The 19941-nt window shown below is 40.8% G+C and overlaps 1 protein-coding gene across 3 annotated transcripts in view; it reads left to right on the top strand.

Moving 5' to 3' along the window:
* spag16 (sperm associated antigen 16) overlaps positions 1-19941 on the top strand; it is a 1014658-nt gene that overhangs the window by 768293 nt on the left and 226424 nt on the right. For 2 of the 3 annotated variants that reach the window (XM_072578621.1, XM_072578620.1), the window contains exon 15: positions 18650-18776. The exons of the other annotated variant lie outside the window; for it this stretch is intronic. In XM_072578621.1, coding sequence (XP_072434722.1) covers positions 18650-18776 — 127 coding nt within the window. The remainder of the gene's footprint in view (positions 1-18649; positions 18777-19941) is intronic. 3 annotated transcript variants of the gene reach the window in all.

The raw sequence follows: 19941 nt of genomic DNA, 5'->3' as shown, positions 1-19941 counted from the left end.
ATATTTGCTGTTTCACATCATTGATTTGGTTATTAGATCTCTGTAGTATTCTATTTAGTAAAATAGGTTCTTCACACAAATGTGAAAGTGTTACTATCATCTATTCAGCTCACAGCAACTTAGAAACATTTCAACAGTCAATACATAGTATGATAAACTGCAATAGATTGTATTGAGGCTAAAACAAAGTTAGAGTCTGATATTCTCAATATTGACTATCTATCAAAATGTATCAGATTTCACTATCGTATTTTATCCATTTTCATAGTTAGAACTAAAAATATATCATTGATAAATGTACAGAAGGGTCCAAGCTTGATAGCTCTTGTAGTTACAAGTTCTGGGTTGACAGCCAGCTCTGTAAAACGATTAGGGTCATTATGTTTATTTTCTGTCTGAATGTTTCATGTATCATCATCAACCTGTTTCTATTATGTAGATCTATATTTTTCAATTGCTTTTGTTCCTTTTCATCTGTTGTCAACTCTCGGTTATTGGGCTGCACTTTGCCCTCCGAATTTAAACTACACTCCAGAGACTTGAGTGTAAACTTTAGGCTGTCACTCCAGTCCAGTATTGAAGGAATGCTGCACCATCAGAGGTGCCATCTTTCAAGTGGGTCACAGCCCGAATCTTCTGGCACCCACAAATCAATCAATGTAAGATTACTGCTTCCACACCTGCTTTTTTCTACCCCAGCAGGGCCCTGCATTTCTCGTTGGGATATCCAATCTTGTCTTCTTCAGAAATGTGGCATGCAACTGAAATTGGGGTCCTTCTTTGTAACGGGAACATCAGGGGAAGCCAAATAACACCTCTTTTTTGACGGCACTAGCTACCATATACAGGGAAATTGACTCACTAACAGACAAGAGACACATAACAAATCAGAAGAAAGTCCATCAGAAGGTGTGTGTGTGTGCACCAGAGAATGGAGGCAAGAATGTTTAACTTTCTCATAAGAATCCTTCAAGACTATAGGAAACTAGGTTGAGCAAATGCCTCTTTTTTTTTCTCAGGTTAAAGTAAAATCACTTTAGCTTGCAATTTGTTTTACGTGTCTCTGAAGAGATACCAGCTAAAGAAAAGCAACGAAAGAATACACAGAAATTTGACAAAAGAAAACCAGTGGCAGCTGTACCAGCCCATGCAAGATGCTTCAGCATGAGATAGTAATAAATCTAATTGTTAGAAATAAAATTGGGATATATTGCAGTTGCAGGCGTTATGGATCACACCAAACCCCTTTCCAAAATATCAAGAAGATAGCTGAGATCTCATTTTTATCGTATTTAAAAGGGAAGTGTAAGGTGCTGTGTTCCAGATGTAATTCAATTGGTTACACGACTTAGCTTTAAGTAAAACACACTTTAAGTAAAACCCCACAGATAAAATACAAACAAAAGAAAGAGGAATTGGTATTACTTTAATTCTGTTGGAAAACTTAACAAAGTAAAGTATATACACTAAACAGCAAGTGTTCCAATATAGTAACATCCCATAAATGCACCTTTGGCAAAGGCAAATTCAGTAAAATAGATTGTCTCATATGCAATGTTTCTCAAGTCTATGACGAAAGAACATCAAGAGAAAAATCTGGCAGGAAGAGAGAACTCAAGTGTTTTGCTATAGCTGGGAGAGATGTATGGCAGTTTCTAAACTCCAACTGAAAGCTAAACTACAACCCTGGTTCTGTGGAGACCTGACTCCATCCATTCAAGTTCCCATCGAAGAAATTGATTTTATCTTGAGGAATGAGTGGCTTGTTCAAAATCATTAGCCTCACTGAACCTCTCAACCAGTGGAAGTGAAAGAATCTGAGATGCTGTAGGATGAAGATCCTGGATTGTTTTCTGGCTGTGTGGTGACGAGATTTCAGGGTCATAGAATTAGGCATGGTGAAGAAGAATTTATACCAAAGGGAACTGACATGGAAATTAGGTTATCTGACACAATTTACAAAAACATAAGTAAAAGAAGGAATATAAAGAAAATGAGCCTGACATGTTTAGCCCATCTTCTTGAGTAGAAATGTAACAGACAGATCCTGAGTTGAGAGAACTGTATTAAAGACCCTACTCGGAAACGAAATCAGTACCAATAGCTGAGTGTTATTATTTAAAATGAAACATTCTCATAAGGGAATGAAAACCACCACAAACACAAGTGGTGTTTTCATCGAGGTATTGTAATAAACTTTTGTTTCTGTCTCACAAAGGTTTAATGGCAGGTCACTAGGTATTCGGGTGGCACGGTGGCACAGTGGTTAGCACTGCTGCCTCACAGCACCAGCGATCCGGGTTCAATTCCCGCCTCAGGCAACTAACTGTGTGGAGTTTGCACGTTCTCCCCGTGTCTGCGTGGGTTTCCTCTGGGGGCTCCGGTTTCCTCCCACAGTCCAAAGATGTGCAGGTCAGGTGAATTGGCCATGTTAAATTGCCCGTAGTGTTAGGTAGGGGTAGATGTAGGGGTGTGGGTGGGTTGCGCTTCGGCGGGGCGGTGTGGACTTGTTGGGCCGAAGGGCCTGTTTCCACACTGTAAGTAATCTAATCTAATCTAATCTAAAGAAAAATGCAGGATAAAATAGTAAAACAGTTTAAAAGGCCAGGATTGTATAGAGACATTATTTGTTTGTTAGACAGATTGGGAAAATCCCAACCAACAATTAAACCTGCACCCTTTATTCCAATATCAACTTCCATTTAGCAGGATCTAAATAGATTGTGTCGCATTTCTCCTAAGACCAGAAGTGGGAATCGTGATCTCTTAACTCCTGCCTGCTCATGTTTATGTTGCCCATGAGCATTCTTCTCCCATTCTTCTTCATCTCATCTGTGTATCTTTCTACCTCTTTTTCCTTCATGTGGTTATTTAGCACGCTCTTATCAAATTATACTTTATGCATCAATCACACCTTGCACTTGTAAGTGCCACATTTATTTATGATTTCTAGTTTTCATCTCCAACAGAAATGGACACATCTCTCACTAAAAGGTGCTCCAGTGATTTTGTCTTTCCTGGTAGATATAACTTCTCAGTCTGGAAGCCTTTTCCTCCCTTTCACCAGTGATCCTACACCCTTGCCATAAAATGGAAATGAGGGTGCAGATTTTTGCTATGATGGTGAGTATCTCTGTCCTGCTGAAAATCCCTGCTTTCCTCAGGGGTACAATTACCTATGTACAGGACAGGATGGGGGTGAATGCCTGCCTCATCAACCTAAATCAGAACAAGGCCTTTTGACAGGATATCACACTCTTACACGTGGGACATGGTCCCCAAAATGGGTTTTGGGGAGGAAATCTGCAATTGGCTTCGACTGCTCAAAATCAACATTGTTAGTGAAATTTCAATCAATGGAATGGGAATCAGAAAGCTTCCCGATGAGATCTGGAGTCAGGCAGGGCTGCCCACTCTCTCCTGCCTGTTTGTGTGTTTTTTAGAGCCTTTTACTGAGTCCATCAGGAAGGATGCAAGCCTGAGAGGGATAACTATTCCAGGCAGCAGAGACCTGCAGGTCAAAGTCTCCCTGTAAAAGGATGACATCACTGTTTTCTGCACAGATCCACTGTCAGCGCGCAAACTCTTGAGCTTCTGTGACCAGGTCAAACTGGCCTGGGCAGCCGAGGTACATCAAGACAAGAGCGAGGCCATGTTGTTTGGGAACTGGGCCGACCGATCCTCAATCTCTTTCACCATTAGGACAGATTACCTGAAGGCACTGGGAGTGTGATTCAGAGAGGCCAGAACATGCACAAAATTTTGGAAGGATGCACAATGCCAATTGTGAAGCAGAAACTAGTCTTTTGGGAGCACCGCCTCCTCTCCATTGTGGGTGAAAACCTGGTAATCAGATATCAGGTGATCTTTGTTGTTGTAAATGGTGCTGGTCTGGTTCTTCCCCCAAAACTGCGCTGTTTCAGCCACTCGAACCATCTTCCACTTCATCTGGAGATCTAAGGTGGGCTGTGTTTGCAGGGACTCTATGGACAAAATCTGGATAAAGGGGAGAGAAAACACATCCAATGTCATTCTCACCCTGATGACCACCTTTGTGTGCGGCTGCATCAAGCTGTGTATAGACCCTCAGCTAGTAAACACCAAGTGTCACTACATACTGGGGTTCTACCTGTCCCAAGTGTTGCAATGATGTGACTGGACTTGTTGCCGCAGAACATTTCATGCAGTTAGATTATTCCATGTCACCTGTTCTTCATTGAGAAATTTGCAAAGAAAAGCACCTTTGACCACAAGCCCATGAGGAAGTGGTCAGCACATTGTGTAGTTCAGATCCCGAAGGAAAAGGAGAGGATGGATCCTGTTGTGTGGTTTCTTGAGCAAACTGTCAAAGTCATTTGGCAGAATGCCTCATCACCAGAACTTTCCAACAACTGCCAAGACATCCCTTGGCTGGTGGTGAGAAGGACAGTGCCTGTGAGATGCCTGGTCAGTCTGTGCCACCACATGCTGCCCTCAAAGGATAGTTGAGACTGTCACAAATCTGCTGCAATGTGCCTTTGCAAAAGAAGTCTGGAGAAAGATACTGCAGTTTTTGTTGAGGTTTGTCCTGAGCAGCGCTGTGACATGGGACTCTGTGCTCTACAGTATGTTCCTCAGGAAGCACTCAGAGACAAAATCGACCATGCTTGGAAGACCATCAACTTGGTAAAAAATGCTCTTTATTCTGCCTGAAATTTGTTGGTCATCCAGAGCAAGGTGTTGACCTGGACTGATTGATTGTTGCAGACTAGCACATTCCAATATCCAGGATCCCGTGCTGTTGGATGCAGTAAAGCTTGGGGCAGCTGCCGTCACGGTGCCGCGGGGAAAGACCACTGCCTGAGGTTTTCCGACTGATGATAATTGCTGGATTGTTCAGTTATTGGACCCTCCTAGTACCTCAATGAATATAAATATAATCTTGTATGGAAGCGATGCCTTAGGTTTGTTGGGATAGAGTCAAACTCAAATGTTTGTTCGTTTGCTTGACACACTGGCACGGTGGCAGTGGGCAGCACAGTGGCACAGTGGTTAGCACTGCTGCCTCACAGCGCCAGAGACCCAGGTTCAATTCCCGCCTCAGGCGACTGACTGTGTGGAGTTTGCACATTCTCCCCATGTCTGCGTGGGTTTCCTCCGGGTGCTCCAGTTTCCTCCCACATTCCAAAGATGTGCAGGTTAGGTGAATTGGCCATGCTAAATTGCCCGTAGTGTTAGGTGAAGGGGTAAATGTAAGGGTCTGGGTGGGTTGTGCTTCGGCGGGTCGGTGTGGACTTGTTGGGCTGAAGGGCCTGTTTCCACACTGTAAGTAATCTAATCTAAAAACTGAACTGCATTTGTGACTTTGTATATATACAAAGAGATTTTTTATGAATAAAGTATATTTTTGAAATTGAAAAAACATTGAGCTGAATAGCCTGATTCGTTTCTGTGTATTCTAATTATAATCAAAGCAAAATACTGTGGATGCTGGAAATCTGAAACAAACACAGAAAATGCTGGAGAAGCTCAGCTGGTCTGGCAGTATCTATGGAGAGAGAAACGAAGTAACGTTTGAGTTCAATATGGCTTATAAGAGTTATACCACACTTGAAATGTCAATTCTATTTCACTAATTTTCAGTTCTGCTTGTTCAATAGTTGATGGATCTATTGTTTCTATGATTGGAGTTTCTTGCTTTTTTATCTGTTATAGGCTACATCTGAGGCCTTCATGCAATACTAGTGTGCCCTATTGAAGTAACAGAAACAATAAAATATACTTTTCAAGTTAAACTTTGGCTGATTATTATTATTAGTATTATGATAAAATAGCGTTTGATAAGTCTATCTGGACCATTCTCTAGATTGCTGATGTTTCCTTGTTAATAAATCATACTATTAGAAATGGATCAAGAGGTGAGGTATGGAAAAGATTCTAATCAGCAGCAGGTTATGATGATCTAGAATACATTGCTTGAGTGATGGAAGCAAATTCAATTGTAACTTTTAAAGTGGAATTTGATAAACAATTGAAGGAAAGAAATTGTCAATCTATGGCAGGGCAGTGTGATGAATTGGAGATGAATTCAAAGAGAAAGCTCAGAAATATTGAACCAAGTAGTCTCCTTCTATACTTTATTGTTCTGTGTTCCTGTGATATTTACCATTTACATATTATTACTTTACAATATGCTCAATTATACCCCTCTCTTATGCACAGAAATAACACTGGAAATAACCACATAAAACAAAATGAATGTGTTGTGAATAATTCTGTATTTTCTCTAATGTACTGTAAAGTACATTGTGTCAACTTAATTAAATGTAATTTTTTTCAGAGGAGACTTTCTTTTTAGATATGCTGATAGTATTGTGTTTTCTATGAAGGAATGTATGCAATGGATATTAAAATGTAGTGATAGTAAGGTCAGTAACATATCTTTTGAACAATTTTGCATGATTGTGGTACACTTGCAATTGCTTTTGTATTCTCTTAACTTATTGATACATAATAATGGTAATTTTAGAGGACACAGTAAACATAGGGTCCTTCACCATATTATTGGTATGTAAATGAGCAAAATACATTCTGTAGTGGGTCTGTGCAGTCCCCATTTATGGCAAGTTTCTTTAATAGTTAAATAAGCTGCCAATAGGATGTACATTCTTGGAGACACAACCTCTAGAAATTGCTGGATGCAGTTGTAACTCACCCAGTCAGGAGATGGATACAAGACTCCCACCAAGGCTGCAGATCACCAGAGCTGATCAGACAGACCCCTGCAATCAGTTGGGAGCTGCAATGTTGCTTGATGAGGGTAGAGGTATGTTGCTGCAAAACAACCTTTACCACTAATGCGCCCAATTATGCCATAGTGGGGCCACTACATGGGCCATACTATGCCCGAGAATGAGGGACTTCCCCCTCCATCTCACACTCCCAATCTCCTCAACGTGGTGACTGCCACCTTTTGTTAAGTAGTCTTGCCATGTGGCAGAACACTGACTTGTTGGTGATAATTTTTTTATATGTTCATGAGGTGTGCATGCCACTTGCTGGATCAGCATTTATTGCCAATCTATAATTTCACATTTATCTCTGGCCTGCCCAAACCTAATAGGTCATGGAACACAGATATAACTTTGGGGAAAAATAGCAAGTTCCACCATTCTTCTTAATAGGAGGTGCTGAAAATGCTTGCTCTGGTCGAGCAAGCATACCATTGTTCCCATTAGTCAGAACCCTTGCCATCAGAATCCCCCAAGCCAAATTGCTGAAAGGAGATCCATCTCCATTCCTACTGACAGACTCCCTGCCTGTAACTGCAGCCTATTCTGGAGTACTCCCTGACATACCTAAAGCCAAGACTATCAACAGGTTAGCTTCCAGCTGGGGATCCTATCAATAATAAAATCCAGGTTTTCCAACTGAAACTTTGAGCCTCCAGTTTGAAAACCTGCTGCTTGTCAATCTCTCTTTCAGATAAGAAGTTAAACCAGGACCCGTTCTTTCATTTTAGGTAGATTTGGACGTTTGCACAGTGTTATTTCAAAAAGAAGCAGGGAATTCTCATCAGTATCCTGGTCAATATTTCATATTTCAACTTTTCGTCACGAACAATAGATTATCTGGTCATGATCACATTGTCCCTTGTTGTGGGGCTCTGTTGCACAGATTGACTGCTGCTTTTCCTAAATTGAAACAGTGACTACACTACAAAATACTTTATTATCTATGAAGCATGTAGAGATGTCTTGAGATTAGGAAAGATACTATGCAAATCCAAATCTTTCTTTTCTTTCAATGACAGTATTGGCTCAGTAATTATTACTTTTAAAGATTCTTTCTCTCTAACTTGCAATCAGAAAGGATCATTTGTTTCTGTTGCTATTTGAAAAAACATACAACTTATTATCAAGTCCTCTAAGAATTTATTACATGCGTGATTTGAAACTCCCCCCTGGATTAGTTATGGTTGTTGTGTTATTTACTTCAGGGCTTACTGTGGTAACAGGATTAGGAGCAGAGGGATCAAATAAGGAGCTCAAAAGTGAAGTCGTACAAGTAAACAAACAGTGTTGACGTTGGAAGCCAAATAAAAACTTGTTGAATGTAACTAAAATGAACATCAAAAGAATGAAGACATTGGATTACTGATAGTTGCAAGATTGTCAATAGTTGTGGGGTAATCAAAGAATTTTTCTCCACAGGCTTGATGGAAAATAAAACACAGGCCTTGTGAGGGATAAAGATGAATAAACATTATTAAGGATCAGAGCATATTTAATTAAATCTTTGCACCATATCTTTATTGTTAAAGGTGCAGACTCATAGCGATAGACATTGAAGGCCCTCAGCCAAGATACATTCTGTGTCTTGCCACCGAGTTCTTCTTTTAAATGTTGCTCAATGTGGAGGAGCACTGATGCATCAGCTGAGATAGAGTGCTAAGTTTTATAAGAAGGAAATCCCCTTGCCCATATATGATATGATGCCATGAGACTTCATGGGGTACACAGTCAATATTGAGAACTCCCAGGGCAAGTTCCTTCTGACTATATATCACTATGTCACCAGCTCTGCTGAGTCTGTCCTGCTGGTGGGACAGAATAGAACCAGGGATGGTGATGGTATTGTATTACACCCTGTCTTTAAAGGAAACATCTCCATGAGATTGATGCTGTCAGATTATTGATTGACTACTCTGGGGGACAGCTCTCCAAATTTTGACCAAAATTGGTAAGGACGGCTTTGAAAAGTTGGCATGGCTAGATTTTCAAATTATGTCAGTGTTCACTTAAGTAAATTGACTTTTAATTCACAGATTCGAAAGAGAGAGTTCCCCACTCTTAAATTTTGTAATCCAATTAAGTATTCATTTTAAACACTTTAATTTCATAAACTTAATGCACAATCTTTCCTCTCAAAATCCAAATACCTGTTCGGTTTGCCTGCATCTGACTGATTTGCTACCCTAAAGTTTCCTTGGTGTTAAAAAAGGAATTAAAAAATCATCTTGAGGACATGATAATGAGCAACCCAGGAGAAACACTAAATGGAAAAGAGATGTGGGGTTTTAAATTGTACTTGCAGAAATGTTTTTTTTAAATTTTAAAACTATTAGACTTGAGAAAATGCCCATTTGACTGACAATAAAGATCATCCAATTGTGGTGATTCACTTTCTGATTGGTGTGCAAGGCCATGAGGATGTGTATTTTGGGTGTCCAATGGCAAATGTGTGGAGGGGCAACTATTGAGTGGCAGAAAATAGAAACATCAACGCATAGACAATAGAAACAAAAGTAGGCTATTTGGCCCTTCAAGCCTCCTCTGCCATTCAACTTAACAATGGCTGCTCATACAATTTGAATGCCCCATGCCTTTTGATCCCTTTAGCCTGAAGAATGGCATCTATCTCCTTCTTGAAAACATTCAATGTTTTGGCCTCAACCGCTTTCTGTGGCAGAAAATTCCATAGACATTGGTGAAGGAAGTTCACGTCTCAGCCCTAAACAGCCTTTCCCATATCATTAGTCTGTAACCCTAGGCTCGGAACTCCCCACTTATCAGGAACATCCTTCTTGTATTTACCATGACTAGTCCTGTTATAATTTTACAGGTTTCTGTGAGATCCCCTCTCAATCTTCTAAACTCCAGTGAATATAGCCATATATTCCGGTCTCTTTCTGTAAATCAGTCCTGTCATCCCAGAAAAATGCCTGGTTAACCTTCTTTGTACTACCTCCATGGACAGAACATCCTCTCTCAGATAAAGGGGCCAAAACGGCACACGGTACTCCAGGTATAGTCTCACCAAGACCATGTACAATTGCACCAAGACATCTCTGCTCCTGTATTTAAATCTTCTTGAAAGCCAACATACCTTTGTCTTCTTCACCGTCTGTTGTATCTGCATGCTTACCTTTAGCGACTGCTTTATGAGGCCTCCCAGGTGTTGTTGCACTTTGTCTTTTCCCAAAAAAATCATCACTTGGATAATAATCCACCTTCTTGTTTCCATTACTAAAGTAGATAACCTCACATTTGTCCATATTACACTTCATCTGCCATACATCTGCCCTCAATTTATCCAAACCACACTAAAGCATCTCTGCAACCTCCATTCATGGTTATGTTATCATGTGATGATCTGTGGTGGATGCTGAGACAGTGAGTACATTTAAGGAGAAGTTAGACAGATTTTTAATTGGTATTGGGATGAAGGATTATGGGGAGAAGGCAGGAAAATGTGGGTGAGGAGCATAACAACCATGATCGAATGGCAGAGTGGACCCGATGGGCTGAATGGCCTAATTTTGCTCCTATATCTTATGAAACATAATTGGTCAAAGTGAAGGGCAGCAGAAAGTGGGGTCGCTTCAGCCATAATTGGAATACACACATCACAGAGGGGCTGCCGAGAAACTACAATGGATGTGGTGGAAGGTGTAAGATGTACAAGCAGGACAGCAAATCTCGTGGCTACAACCAGCACCAAAACAAATATTCCTTTACACTCATTTGGATGAATTTAAGTAGGATCTTGTAAAATTCTCGAGCCCTTCTTCCTAATTCCCACTGGTCGGCAAACAATCAGCCTGCTATCTTTGCTAGATTTGAATATCAGCTATTGATACAAATCTGAAAAATATAAATAAGATCCTCAGCTATCTCCTCTCTTCTCCTATCTGCATTTGCCTCTTCTGGGTTCTTTATATACAATTAACCATTTGAATTCCTTTGTAACAGATGGTTTGCATATTCTTTAACTTGATTGGATCAAAAATTTGTACACTGGTTGCACCATTACAGACTAAGTTTTAAAGGACTTAGGCATGAGGCTCAGTCTGTAGAGGGTGATAAGGAAACCAACAAGACAGAAGAATATATTTGACAACAACCTCATCAATCCATCTGCTGCAAATGCATCTGGCCATGAAAAAATTAGAATGACCACAGCATTGGCTTTATGGAGACAAAGTCCCATTTTCACATTGAAGATGCACTACTACCATGCTAAAAGGGTAGTATTTCAAATGGATCTACAATTCAAACTGGACATCCATTCGGTGGCTTGGATCATTTAATAGGATCCTATTAAACCATAATTGGTAACTTTTATCCTGCCATATCTCCCCCACCATATCAGTATCATCAAACCAGGATCAACACAGGTTCAATGAAACATGGTTTGGAGATGCCGGTGTTGGACTGGGGTGTACAAAAATAAAGGTCACACAACACCAGGCTATAACCTAACAGGTTTAATTGGAGGCACACTAGCTTTCAGACCACTGCTCTTTCATCAGGTGATGAAGGAGCGGCGCTCCGAAAGCTAGTGTGCTTCCAATTAAACCTGTTGGACTATAACCTGGTGTTGTGTGATTTTTAACTCAATAAAGCATGCAGGAGTAGCACCAGCCACGCCTAAAAATGAGGTGTCACCCTAGTGCAGCTACTATCCCGGATGATTTATGTGCCAAACAGCAGAAAGAGCATGCAGCACACAGAACCTAGCAATTCTACAAGGGATCCACTACATCCTCTGCAGTCTTACCATATTCAGTCATGAATGGTGATGGACAATTGAACAACTCACTGGATGAAGAGAAGATCCATAAATACCGCCATACTCAACAATAGGCAAGACAAGTACATCAATGCAAAATACAAGGCTGAACCATTTACAGGCATCTTCAGCCAGAAGTATTAAGTGTACAGTCTATCTTAGATTCCTCCAGAGTTTCCCAGCTTCATAGTTCTGTTGTGAGTAATTCACTTCTCTTTCTTCAATGCCTGTTCACAAGGCACAACTCTGAAATGTGGTGGAATACTCTCTACTTGCGTGGATAGGTGCAGCTCCAATAACACTCAAGAAGCTCAATACCTTCTGGGACACCTTTCATCAGCTCTACCATCCACTCCCTTCATCACAGAAACAACTGTGGCAATATGTCTACCATCTGTAAGATGCACAGCAGCAGGTCTCCTTTGATAGCACCTTCCAATCTCACAATCCATATCAGATAGGTGGTCAACGGCAGCAGAATTCGACAGGAATAGTGCCAGAGACTGGGGGATAGCAAATGTTGCTCCCTTGTTCAAGAAGGGATGTAGATACAACCCTAGTAATTATAGACCAGTGAGCCTTGCATCGGTTGTGGGTAAAATGTTGGAAAAGGTTATAAGAGATAGGATTTATAATCATCTAGAAAGGAAGACATTGATTAGGGATAGTGAACAGAGTTTTGTGAAGGGAAGGTCGTGCCTCACAAACCTTACTGAGTGCTTTGAGATGGTGACCAAACAGGTGGATGAGGGTAAAGTGGTTGATGTGGTGTGTATGGATTTCAGTAAAGTGTTTGATAAGGTTTCCCACAGTAGGCTATTGCAGAAAATACAGAGGAATGGGATTGAGGTTGATTTAGCAGTTTGGATCAGAAATTGGCTAGCTGAAAGAAGACAGAGGGTGATGGTTGATGGGAAATGTCCATCCTGGAGTTCACTTACTAGTGGTGTACCACAAGGATCTGTTTTGTGGTCACTGCTGTTTGTCATTTTTATAATTGACCTGAATGAGGGCGTAGAAGGATGGGTTAGTAAATTTGTGGATGACAGTAAGGTTAGTGGAGTTGCGGATAGTGCTGAAGGATATTGCAGGTTACAGAGGGACATAAATAAGCTGCAAAGGTTGCAAATAGAGTTTAATATGGAAAAGTGTGAGGCGATTCACTTTGGAAGGAGCAACAAGAATAAAGAGTAAATACATTACTGCTAATGGTAAGATTCTTGGTAGTGTAGATGAGCAGAGAGATCTCAGTGTCCATGTACGTAGATCCCTGAAAGTTGCCACCCAGGTTAATAGGATTGTTAAGAAGGCATAACTGTGTGTTAGCTTTGATTGGGAGAGGGATTAAATTTTGGAGCCACAAGGTCATGCTGCAGTTGTACAAAACTCTGGTGCGGCCGCACTTGGAGTATTGCATACAGTTCTGGTCAGCGCATTATAGGAAGGATGTGGAAGCTTTTGAAAGGGTTCAGAGGAGATTTACCAGGATATTGCCTGGTATGGAGGGAAGGTCTTATGAGGAAAGGCTGAGGGACCTGAGGCTGTTTTTGTTAGGGAGAAGAAGGTTGAGAGGTGACTTAATTGAGATATATAAGATAACCAGAGAGTTAGATAGTTTGGACAGTGAGAGTGAGAGTCTTTTACCTTGAATGGTGATGGCTACCATGGGGGGACATTGCTTTAAATTGAGGGGTGGTAGATGTAGGACAGATGTCAGAGGTAGTTTCTTTACTCAGAGAGTAGTAGGATGTGGAACGTACTGCCTGCAGTAGTAATATACTCGCCAACATTAAGGGTGCTTAAATGGTCATTGGATAAACATATAGATGAAAATGTAGGATAGATGGGCTTCAGAGTGGTTCCACAGGTCGGATTATTATCGAGGGCTGAAGGTCCTGTTCTGCGCTGTAATGTTCTATGTTCTAAGTGTTGGAACATCATCACCTGAAAGATCCCCTCCAAGCAAAACACCAGCCTGACCTGGAACTACATCACCATTCCTTCATTGTCGCTGGGTTAAAACTCTGAAACCCCCTTCTTAACAGCAGTATGGATATACCTAACCCCCACAGACTTCAATGGTTTGAGAAGAGGACAACCTATTATTTTAAGGGCAATTAGGGATAAGCAATAAATACTGGCTTAGCCAGTGACATCTATATTCTATTAATCTCTATTATTTTCTATTATGTTGGGGGGAATGGCCTCTCTGGGATAACAGCAGCAGCCAAATTCATGGCATCATGGTTGGCTCTGCTGCAAAGGAAGGGAGAGATAAGCACAGAAATACTGTAGTTGTAGGGGAATCAATTGTAAAGGAATAGATAGGCATTTCTGTGGCCAGAAACGAGAGTCCAGAATAATGCGTTGGCTCCCTGGTGCTAGGATCCTGGATGTCTCTGATCAGTTGCAGGACATTCTAGAGAAGGAGGACGAACAGCCAGTGGTCGTGGTACATGTTGGTACTAACGACATAGGTAAAAAGAAAGGGATGAGGTCCTAAATGCAGAACATAGAGAACTAGGATGAAAGTTGAAATGTAGCATCTCCAAAGTACCCTTGGGGGGGATACTTGGTAGAATGGTTGGGGAGGGTTTAAATTAATGTGGCAAGGGGATGGGAACCAGAGGAGAAGGGTAGTACATGCAGAAATTGAGGGAGAGGTAAAAATCAAGGCAAGCATTACTAAGAACAGGCAGGGAAATGCTGCTGAAAAGACCAGGGGGTAGGTGGTATGAAATGCACGTGTTTCAATGTGAGAAGAAGGCAAGGTAGATGAACTTAGAGCTTTGGTCAGTACTTAGAACTATGAAATTATTGCAATTATAGAGATTTGGCTGAAAGATGGGAGGATTGGCAGCTGAAAGTCCCAGAATTTACCTGTTTCACATGTATTGGAAAGTGACGTAAAAGGGTTGGGGGAGTTGCATTACTGGATAAAGGGAGTATCTCACAGGTGTACTGAGGGAGGATACATCAGAGGACTCATGCAGCAAGGCAATATGGGCAGAATACAGGATTAGGAAAGGTGACATCACAATGCTTCAGGCTTCCCAACAGCCAGTAGGATATAGAGGAGAGAATTGACAGATCTTGGAAAGATGTTAAAAAAGAAGGGTTGTTGTGATGGTGATTTTAACTTCACATATATTAATTGAAACTCACTGCGTGCAAGGGGCTTGAATGGGGCAGAATTTGTAAGGACCATTCAGGAGGTTTTCTTGACACAATATGTAAACAGTTCAGCCAGGAAAGGGATTATACTGGACCTGGTTTTGGGAAATGAGCCCCGCCAGGTGAGTGAAATTTCAGTGGGGGGGAGCATTTCGGGAGTGATGATCATGATACTGTGAGTTTTAAGATACTCATGGATAGGGATAACAGCAATCGTTGGGTAAAGGCGTTAAATTGGGGGAAAGCAAACTACAATTATATTAGACAGAAACTGGAGAATTTTGACTGGAGGCAGCAGTATGAGGGCGAATCTACATCAGTCATGTGGGTGCATTTCAAATGGCAGTTGATAAGAGTTCAGAAGCAGCACATTCCTGCGATAGACCTATTAGCGATAAACAGCATGGTTTTGTGTTGCCTCACTAACTTGATTGAATTTTTTTTGAGGACGTGACAAAGATGATTGATGAGGGAAAAGTGGTTGATGTTGTCTACATGGACATCAGTAAAGCCTTTGACAGGGTCCCTTGTGGCAGACTTTTACAAAAGGTAAAGTCACATGGTATGAGGGGTGAGCTGGCAAGATGGATACAGAACTAGCTTTGTCATAGGAGACAGAGGGTAGCAGTGGAAGGATGGTTTTAGGAATGGGGGGTTGTGACTAAGTGGTGTTCCGTAAGGATCACTGCTGGGATCTCTGCTGTTTGTGGTCAGCATAAATTATTTGGAGGAAAACATACCTGGTCTAATTAGCAAGCTTGTGGTCAGTGCAAAAATTGGTGGAGTTGTGGATAGTGAGGAGGATTGTCAGCGGATACAGCAGATATAGATCAGCTGGAGGCATGGGCAAAAAAAGGCAGGTGGAGATTAATCTGGACAAATGTGAGGTAATACATTTTGGAAGGTCAAATACAGGTGGAAATTATACAGTGAGTAGCACCCTGAGGAGTACTGATATGCAGAAGAATCTGGGTATGTGGGTCTACAGATCACTGAAGGTGGCAGTACAGGTAGATAAAGTGGTAAAAAAGGCTTATGGCATTGCTTGCCTTCATTCGAAGGGGGATTGAGTATAAGAATAGACAAGTTATGCTGCAGAGAATACAGAAAAAGTTTGCAAGGATGTTACCTGGTTTGGGGGATTTTAGCTATGAAGAAAGATAGACTGAGTTTGCTTTCACTGGAATGCAGGAGTTTGAGGGGCGACCTAATAGAAGTTTATTAGATTGTGAATGGCATGGATAGAATGGAAAGTAAGAGGCTTTTTCCCAGGATGGAGGAGTCAATTATTAGGGAACACAGGTTCAAGGTGCGAGGGGGAAAGTTTAAAAGTGTTTTTTGTGTCAAGTTTTTCACACAAAGGATGGTGGTTGCCTGGAACGTGTTGCCAGAGAAAGTGGTGAAAGCAGACACAATAGCAGCATTCAAGAAGCACCTAGATGAATACATGAATAGGAAGGGAATAGTGTAGAGGGATATGGATCCTGTAAACCAAGACAGTTTTAGTATGGAAGGGAAAAATGTGTCAGTGCAATCTTGAGGGCCAAAGGGCCTGTTGCTGTTCTGTATTGTTGTTTGTTCTTCTTTGTTCTATTCCATTGTCACATTGAAACTTATAGAATACTGAAAGGATATAGAGTGGATGTGAAGAAGATATTTCCACTAATAGGAGAGATGAGAATATTAGAGCACAGCCTTGGAGTGAAGGCACAACCCTTTTAAACTGAGATGAGGAGGAATTTCTTCTACCAGACAGTGGTGAATCTGTGAAACTCATTGCCACAGAAGGCTATGGAGGCCAATTCATTGAATGTCTTTAAGACAGAGATAGATAGGTTCTTATTTGGTAAGGGGATCAAAAGTTACAAAGAGAAGCCAGGAGACTGATGTTAAGAAACATTTCAGCCATGGTCAAATAGCAGAGCAGACTTGAGGGGCCAAATGGTTTAATTCTGCTCCTGTATCATATGGTTTAATGATTTTTTTTTAAATTGCTCTATTTTTGATTCACATTACTTCTACCTTCATGATACAGCAGTCAGCAACGAAACTGACAGAGTTCAACTGATGGTTATCACTAGACCATGAACCCAGAAACCCATGTAATATTCTGGGGATCTGGGTTCAAATCCCATCAGGGTAGGTGGTGAAATTTGAATTCAATAAAAAAGAAGCCTGGAATTAAGTGTTCAATTGTCGATTGTCAGAAAAACCCATCTGATTCACTCATGCAGGAAAGTAAACTACCATCTTACGTGGTCTGGCCTACGTGTGACTCCAAACGCACAGCCATGTAATTGACTCTTAATTGGGTCTCTGGGTATTTAGGGATGGGCTATAAATACTGGTCCAGCCAATGACAGCGAAGCCCATAATTGAATTTTTAAAAATCTCAGGTGGCACTTCAGTGCTGTACAGGGGGACTGCTGCATTGTTGGCTGTGCCATCTTCCAGATGAGATCTCTAAAAGATCAAATTTTGCAGTTTGGACATGAATGTTAGGCATTCTTCTCGTACTCTGGACAACATTCACCTTTCACTGAAAACATGCTCTTCTTTCAATTTTATAATTTCAATTTTTGTCAGATTTTGATTTGTGCAAATTGATCACATTTGCCTACTTGTTAACAGTGATTGTTCTTCAAAAGGAGTCAAAAATTCATTCTGAACCAGTTAATAACCATCAGATAATTGCTGGGAGAGACCTCTTTCTCTATAAAATCCAGCTTGATACTAATATTCGAGATTAGATTGGAGAGATGGAGGCAGAAATAGTTAATGGCTGAAAATGGGACCAATGTAATCAAATGTGATTAGAAATTAGAAAAGCAGTTGGCTGGAGGAATGTAAAATATTATAGGTAGAATGCCAAGATCTCCACTCCACCAGCATGTGTTAGCACTGCCTCTCTGAAACTTCATTGTAACTCTATCTCTGCTACTGTCCCTACATCTACTGAGGCTCACAAATTCCTGGAACATCCTCCTTAGATCACCGTCACCAACTGATTTGTGTGGCTGCAAAGCCACTGGCCAAGGTTCAGCATAGGCCATTCAGCTTCCATTTCAGAAGCCATGGCCATTTACAGACCTTGGAGGTCCACGCAGCCGAAAAAAATTACCAGAGCGAACATTGGCATGAAATGCTCCGATGAATAACTTTTACCAGGTAATTTAGAGGCAGGAGAAACTGTCATATAACCCACATTATAATTAACAGGAAAGAGTATATTCCATTTCAAAAATATATTGACAAATTATTTGCACAAAAAATTGTCACTTGGATGAATATTTTCTTCATAAAACAGAAGGCTTACAAAATATAAGTTTTTTTTAAAAATTCTAATACATTTGTTGTGGTAGACTACAGACAAGTTACTTACATCTGTAGGGGATCTGAGTACCAAGGCTCTTAAATATATGATAGTCTCTTATAAATTTAAAAAGCTTTTGGGGAGGAAACCCTTTACCTGGAGATTGGTTAGACTGTGGAAGTTACAACTATGTAGTATCGTTGAAGTAGATGGTGTAAAGGAGAAGATAGATAAGTACATGACAGAGAAAGGAAAATAAAAGTCTAGAAAGAATTAGAGGAAGAGTGAATAGTGAGGAGCATTAATATTGCTTTACATCAATTGAACTGAATGGCCAGTTTTTGGCCTGTCCACGCTCTATAATTCTATTTAAGTTAATAGCTTTTTAATTATTGTGTGAGTAGTCCTATTGTGTAAATGGGCAATATCAATCACTTTTACGATATCTGAATTGAATTTAGTTCAACTGAGCCTTTAGATATTGGGAATCATGAAAGTTGTGTTCCTACCTTCTGGAATCTGCCTTTTTAAGGTCACTCCAAAATGCATCACATAAATCTGAAACTTCATCTCTTACAAATATAATTTTCCCTTATGTTTGCTTGACAGGGTGATACAGTTGTTTCCTGTGACTCATATGGAATTCTAAAGCTTTGGGATGTTCGGAAAGTGGCAATAATGCTATCAGTTGATGCAGGCCCTCATCCTGGAAACCAAGTGATTTTCCACCCATCAGGTTGGAATCTTTTCTTTTTGCTCATTAAGATATCATATCAGCTGTTTCATCCCATTTTACTATAATCCCCAGTATAATTTGTAACTATTAAAATATTTAATTGCTTCACAACATAAGGACAGTTTCATGTCATTCAATATCCAACGGTCTAGCAGAAAGAACAGTCCAAATGTTAAAGGCAGGCTTAAAGAAGCAGCCTACAGTGTCAATTAATACCAAACTGACCCAATTCCTGTTTGTTTATAGTACCATCCCACATTCAACAACAGGGATAGCTCCAACACAGTTGCTGATGGGAGAAGACTCTGTACCCGGTTAAACCTGATGTTCCCAGTCCTGGGGAGAGGGTGAAATGGCAGCAGGAATGCTAATGCCAGCCACAAGACTCCTCTAAGCGAGAGAGTCAATTTTATTCAGGGGACAAACTTTGGTGTGGGAACGATGAAAGTGGCCCTGAATGGTTTAAGGCAAAGTTGATGTGAGGTTAAGTCCCATCACTTCTCACATTTGTGTATGTGATAGAATCCTGAACAAACATGTGGATCACCTGTATACGGGTGGCACGGTGGCACAGTGGTTAGCACTGCTGCCTCACAGTGCTAGAGACCCGGGTTCAATTCCTGCCTCAGGCGACTGACTGTGTGGAGTTTGCACATTCTCCCCGTGTCTGCGTGGGTTTCCTCCGGGTGCTCCGGTTTCCTCGCACAGTCCAAAAATGTGCAGTTTAGGTGAATTGCCCGTAGTGTTAGGTGAAGGGATAAATGTAGGGGAATGGGTCTGGGTGGGTTGCGCTTCGGTGGGTCGCTGTGGACTTGTTGGGCCGAAGGGCCTGTTTCCACACTGTAAGTAATCTAATCTAAATATAGAGATAATGGAGGTGGTGAACTGTTGGTTTAGTTTTTGACTGTGGAAAGTGGTTCTGGGGTGTTTATCTTGTCATGGAGTGCACATAAATAAAGCTAAGTTCTGAATTGGGTACCAAATTCTCGTCCTAACCAAACTATCAGGAATAATTTTCTTTGGTGGAATGAAGATTCTTTTGACTCTGGTATTTGCCCATTATAACCTTAATCTTGCAAATACCATGTGAATAACTCCTATTATTTTGTTTGATTATTGAGAAACACATTTTGTTGATGCTTTTAGTCTCACATCAGTATTACTT

Source organism: Chiloscyllium punctatum, chromosome 10, assembly GCF_047496795.1.
Source record: "Chiloscyllium punctatum isolate Juve2018m chromosome 10, sChiPun1.3, whole genome shotgun sequence".
Classification (NCBI taxonomy): Eukaryota; Metazoa; Chordata; class Chondrichthyes; order Orectolobiformes; family Hemiscylliidae; genus Chiloscyllium; species Chiloscyllium punctatum.
Note: the sequence above shows the minus strand (reverse complement) of the source record. Positions and strands in the feature narration are given on the sequence as shown.